This window comes from Gigantopelta aegis, chromosome 11 (assembly GCF_016097555.1).
Source record: "Gigantopelta aegis isolate Gae_Host chromosome 11, Gae_host_genome, whole genome shotgun sequence".
Classification (NCBI taxonomy): Eukaryota; Metazoa; Mollusca; class Gastropoda; order Neomphalida; family Peltospiridae; genus Gigantopelta; species Gigantopelta aegis.
Genome location: NC_054709.1, coordinates 30,389,210 through 30,395,568, shown reverse-complemented (window position 1 = coordinate 30,395,568; position 6,359 = coordinate 30,389,210). Strand labels below are relative to the sequence as shown.

The 6,359-nt window shown below is 36.5% G+C and overlaps 1 protein-coding gene across 3 annotated transcripts in view; it reads left to right on the top strand.

Annotated features, from left to right (window-relative positions):
- Positions 1-245: 245 nt before the first annotated feature.
- The window catches only part of LOC121385213 (SWI/SNF-related matrix-associated actin-dependent regulator of chromatin subfamily E member 1-like), a 36,279-nt gene continuing 30,165 nt past the window's right edge, over positions 246-6,359 (top strand). For all 3 annotated transcript variants that reach the window (XM_041515786.1, XM_041515785.1, XM_041515787.1), the window contains exons 1-4: positions 246-324; positions 3,284-3,354; positions 3,829-3,872; positions 5,070-5,153. In XM_041515786.1, coding sequence (XP_041371720.1) covers positions 3,312-3,354; positions 3,829-3,872; positions 5,070-5,153 — 171 coding nt within the window. In that variant the 5' untranslated portion in view covers positions 246-324; positions 3,284-3,311. The remainder of the gene's footprint in view (positions 325-3,283; positions 3,355-3,828; positions 3,873-5,069; positions 5,154-6,359) is intronic.

The window sequence follows — 6,359 nt, the reverse complement described above, 5'->3', positions numbered from 1 at the left end:
TCTTGTATACAATGGCCTACACACAGAAATGAATAAACTATAATATATTTCCTGGATGGGAGTCGGTACCGCGATGCGAACACAGTACCTTCCAGTCTTAAATCGGACGGGTTTTAAAACACTACACCACAAGCCAGTTGTCAATCATATTTTGTCAAGTCTCGTTTCGTCAAAAACTAGATTTGTAGGTGCTCGGAATCAGTGGGAGAAATTACAGCAGAAAAACAAAATCAACAGCGGTACGCATGCGCCACAGTAAGTAACATCCGGGTGAAAAATGGCTGGCGTTTGATTGCGTGTAACAAAGGATAGCTGTTTTGAGTGGTATTTTATTTGTTTTAATGTTTTTGTGAGATCTTTAAGACTAAATGCTTGTTTAATAGATATGTGGGTCGATATGTGCTTGTAATACGGGTCACCGCAGTCGAATACTGTAGCAAATATGATTACAACAGCGTTGACGGAGTCGGCGTCAGGACTCTGGCACGGCAGTCTGGGTCACCGTCATGTTTGAGATTATCATAAATATTTATCGTCTTGGGACCGCGGCTTGTATTTAGTGCGTGGTAGAATGTACGGAAAAATATCTGCCCCCAACCCTCACCTTAACCCTAACTAAAAATAATAAACTGAAAAAAGGAGGGGGGGGGGCGGGCGGATATTATAATAATTATACCGAATGTACATGGACTGACCTAGTCTGGAGGGACGTAATTAGTGTGGTTCTTACTACGTCCGGATCTTGTTACATACCATGATACCCTATATATAGCTGGTATTCAAAACTTGTGGCACCATGTAATGGCATGTTTCAACTGTTTTCTCAAACAAAATAGTGCAATCATCAATGAATGCACAAACAAAAAATATATATTATTATATCCTACCGTACTCACTAAATCCCGATTGCAGTACTTGCATCATTATTAAAAAAAAAAATCTTCCAATGAAAAGTGTCCAGCCATTTTAGATATGCTACACAGAGGGAAGCAACTCACCATGCATGTTAAGAAAAGTATCAACATAACTTGCCCCGTGCACTAGATCAGGTTGGAGATAATTGTCTTAAGACCGCGACTTGTATTTAGTGGTAGAATGCACATCGACTGACCAAGGTGCAATAGGTGAATGCTGCCTCACCATGCATGTTAAAGGAGGGGACAATTGAGGCATTTGGCCTGGTATGCATATTCAACGATATATAATGCACATTATTGCTTAATATCAACAAGTATAATCTTATAGTTAATTAATAAAACGGTTAAATGTGACGGCTATTATATATAACGGGCACAGCCATTTTGTACCATCCTAGTGAATACGCCCTCTGGCGAGCTGGTCAGGAATTAGTCTTCAAACTGAAAAAACAAAATACCTGATTTTTAAGGATGCATCGCAATGTTCTGTAATAATAGCCATCCCAGTAAGCCAGTAACAATTATATATTATTTTTCAATACAAAATAAACCACCATTGTCAAAGTGTTGAAATAACTATTATGTTGTGTACATAAATTAACCCATGTACTGAAATAATAATCGGAATGTTTTCTTGGTTAATTGGTATTTTCGTTCCATGACCTGTACCTGTGGTTCCTGAGTGACAGGTGTTTATTTAGACGGTCCCCAGACACTGTGTCTAGACACACCAAAAAGACGTGCCTCTTTTATTAAGATCACAGGGTATTGTGTTATAACTGCACGGATACCCCTCTATTCGTAACGGTATTGTGTAATATTACCTGTCGCTCCTAAAATGGTAATGGACATGGTTTATTACTGTAAATAGTTCTGTAAAACACTTGCTTAAGTAGATTTTCCCATCTAAAATCACAAAACTGGCCAATTACGTCGTCCCAAAGAAAAGAAAAGTATCACTTGGGTATCGTGAGTGGTCGTTTTTGCTCGAACGTACCCTACCAATAGGCCTAATAATATGCATTTTTTCTTTGGTTTAAAAAAAAAAGAGAAAAATACTATAACTTCATTTCGTTCTATTGATGCAAATTGAAATATATTTAGTTAAATAGTTTATTATACAATCAAGTCCTTTATGTTGTTTTACAAGTCAGGTTGATGAAAGCGAATCGCCTTGTCATAAATTAGAGCGTTTGTTTACACTGTGCATAGAGGAGATGGACGGAGCTGGCGTCACTTTGCCCCAAGCTATACCACCGGACGTCACAAAAACGAAACAAAATGGCTGCCCCCAGTTAGCAGGAATAATCATGGGTTTTTTTATTAACTCTAAAATTACGTGTTTTTCATTTGTTAAAGTGTCAGTATGTATTGGTGGTCCGTGTATGCATCTTTCCAACACATAAGGCTCTTTTTTGAGTTGACCCTACCTTTAAGAAAAGTATCAACATAACTTGCCCTGTGCACTAGATCAGGTTTGAGATAATCGTCTTAAGACCGCGACTTGTATTTAGTGGTAGAATGCACATCGACTTAACAAGGTGCAATAGGTGAATGCTGCCCCAATTCTCAGTCGGCTAACGTTCGCAAACTACTTGATTAGTTACCGGCAGGGGACGGGATGTAGTCCAGTGGTAAAGCCTCCGTCTGATGCATGATTGGCTTGAGATCGATCCCATCGGTAGGTCCATTGGGCTATTTCTGGTCTTGAGCCAGTGCACCATAATTATATCAAAGGCAGGGGTATGTGCTATCCTGTCTGGGATGATGCATACAAATTATACCTTTCTATAATTAATGGAAAAATGTAGCAGGTTTCCTCTCTATTGCTGGGCGATATTGAAATTTGAGATTCGGTATCTATCAGTAATTTTGGGGTGTTTCATATCTGTATCGGTACGCTATTCGGTATGTCTTATACACCTGTTGGTGAGAACATCATTCATTATTTTTGTTAACACATATGTTTGTTAACAATTTCAAGACATATGACCTGGATATGCTAATTAGGTGTATTCTGTTTCGATATGTACAGTCTATTGTATCGTAGTTTTAGCAATATGCCTACATAACTTGTTAACAGGTCGTCATTTTTATTTTTCATAATTTTTCTCAAAATAAAAAACATAAAAGAAATAAAAAGTACTGTGTTTCAAATGTATCATATAAAACAAAATTACTGTTTGATTGATATGTTATATTTATTGTGTACAAAGCCAAAATAAGGCTGTGATGACCGACTATTGTTGACTTTTGTCAAGTCCCCCAAAAGAAGTTAGCATCTGGCCCCAGTGTGATAGACTGCACACTAAATAAAGTACTTGCTCATCAGATTCAGGTAAATTTACTTTGTTTTTTACTTTCAGGTGCTGTGCAGACTATCGTCTCTGAAACATGGCACTTCCAAATTTTAAGAGTTTGTCATCTCCAGTAGCCCGTAAGTGAAAATAAGACATGGCAGTTTTGAACGTTGGTTTTAGTAATCAGGCTTCATATAAGAAAGAATTTTGGTTTAGTCAGTTTTCAGATATATGAAGGGTATCTTCTTGAATATTAATAAAAAGTTGTCAATTTATAGACAATTTTGGTATTTTAAATATGTGTAATTTCCAAATTTATGTTTTTGCATTTCTTGTCAGTTTTGAATGAACACCAAAGCTATAATATTTTCATGTACATGTATGTATCTTTGAGCATTGTATACAAAATTAAATGTAAAAAAAAAAATCGAAATTATCTTCGAGTATCTTATTAAAAACAAAATTTGTCTTGTCTTTATAAAATCATTACTATAAGTCTGACTCTCTCCCTACTCCGTCCCTCCCTCTCTGTGCTACATTCATTGTGAATGGATAAGTTAAGTAAATGAATAATTGGTTGTGATGATACAAGTTGTTTGCTTTGTTTTCAGCGCGATCCCGGTCCGGTCCAGGAACTCCGAAAGATTCTGATAAGGTTTGTTTAAATTTTGCCTCGATGTAGTCAGATCCTGAGTTATGGGATTTATATCTCACATTTAGCAGGATTCAACGTAGTCTGATCCTGAGTTATGGGATTTATTTATATCTCACATTTAGGCAGGGTTCAACATAGTCAGATCCTGAGTTATGGATGTTATTTATATCTCACATTTAGACAGGATTCAACGTAGTCAGATCCTGATTTATGGATGCTATATATATCTCACATTTAGGCAGGGTTCAACGTAGTTAGATCCTGAGTTCTGGATGTTATATATATCTCACATTTAGGCAGGGTTCAACGTAGTCAGATCCTGAGTTATGGATGTTATTTATATCTCACATTTAGGCAGGATTCAACGTAGTCAGATCCTGAGTTATGGATGTTATATATATCTCACATTTAGGCAGGGATCAGCAAATCCAGAAGCCCTCTGTTCCGGCTAGGGAATGTTTGGTCTGGTCTAGTGGATATTATCAACTGCATTACTATAATATATATACATACGGCACTAGCCAAAGCTTCTGATGGCTAGAGACTTTCTCAAACACTTGTTGAACACTGATTTAAGATTTTTTTTCTTGTAAACCAATCACACTAGAACATATTTATTGTTTAGCCAATTTTCAGATTGTAGTGTAAAAATGTACTGTGGTGTCATTGAATGAACATTCCTTTTCTTTCCCTGTGGTCCGGTTTAAAAATAAACACGAGACACCAAATAACTATAGTATGGTTTGTGCAAGAGGGTACGGAGGGTGAAATTACCTACCCTAAAATCTTCGAAATTAATGGATATATTTGTTATAATGTATAAAAGCCACCTATATGAAGTGCAGTGCAAAAATCTCAAAACATATTAAACCCATAATAACCTAATTGGGGCATGTTTGGTCTGTATTGGTTTTATTAAGTACCCTCAAATTATTTTCTGGCAAAAGCGTCTGTGTAGTCAGGATATTAGTGTCCTGAGGCTTTGTTAAACCTACATTCCTTTCCTTTCTCTCACTATCTAGACCTAGTGTTTATATAACTATATGTTAAACCTACATTCCTTTCCTTTCACTCACTATCTAGACCTACTGTTTATGTAACTACATGTTAAACCTCGGTCGTAGTTTGAAATGTCCTGAGGTGTTGTTAAACCCACAGTCCTTTCCTTTACTGTTTCTCCATTGATGTGTTTTACAGGGTTCGTCCAACAGTCCGTTCGTCCAGTCAGCCCATGGCCACCCAGCATTCGTTCCAACTAAAGTTGGCTCAAAATCGGCACCTGTAAGTATTCAATACATCAGAGATCATAGATGCTTTTAGTTCCCTACTGGTCCAACCGGAGGGCACTATAGGTTTCATCTCTGTCTATCTGCTCGTCTATCCCACACATGGTTTTTCACAGTTTGATTTCCATAAGGATTGGCACATTTTTGACAAGAGTTATGGCCCTTGAACTTGAGAGATACCAACACGTTTTGTGCCCAGTAGGGGGGACATCTACTGCTTTAGAAGTTGCTTGTTTTACTTTCTTCTAGCCTATGAGGGAAGATTATTTGTTTAATGACACCTCTAGAGCACATTGATTTATTAATCATTGGATATTGGATGTCAACATTAGGTAATTTTGATATACAGTCTTAGAAAGAAAACCCGCTACTTTTTTCCATTAGTAGCAAGGGATCTTTTATATGCACCATTCCACAGACAGGATAGCACATACCACAGTCTTTGATATGCCAGTCGTGGTGCACTGGCTGGAACGAGAAATAGCCCAATTGGCCCACCAACAGGGCCTTTGATGGATTCAGGCAACATTTGGTTTTCAAATGTAATTATTAATGTTTGCTAGTGACGGTTTAAAAGTTGATCAGTAACTAGTATTTAAAATTTTACAATTGATGAGCTGTCTTTGAAACTTGTATTAAATCCAAATGTTGCATTTTTTATAATGGTATGTTAAAACAACCTGTAGGGAATGGAAGTACTTGAAATAAAGCATAATATTCCAATGTTTGGCCATTGTGAAAAGAGATGAATGTTGTGTCATTACCGGTATTTGTAGTAACTATTATATTTTATCCAATTCTGGTAGCAATAAGGTTTTATTTGGTACTTTTAATATTCTAACACATACTGTTTCAGCAAATATTTCATCAAAAGTAATTAGCATAATTAGTTTTTGGCACTCAATGTTTTGTAGATGGTATTTTTAAGTGAACTTTAGCAACCGCCAAGGATTGGTTTCTGTTTTGTTAAGAGTGTCAGAAAAAAACATCTACAAAAGGACAAGTACCAGAATCGTTTTATAATGTTAGTGTAATTATTGTAAAATTAACTACATTTTATTGCTTTACCATGATGTCAGCTGGTGTATGTTACGTCACAAGAAGACAACCCTGCAATTAAGAAAATGTCCACGGCAAAAAAACGATGCCTTGAATTTTTTTTCTAATATAGTCCAAAATAACAAAAAGTGCATTGGAGAAT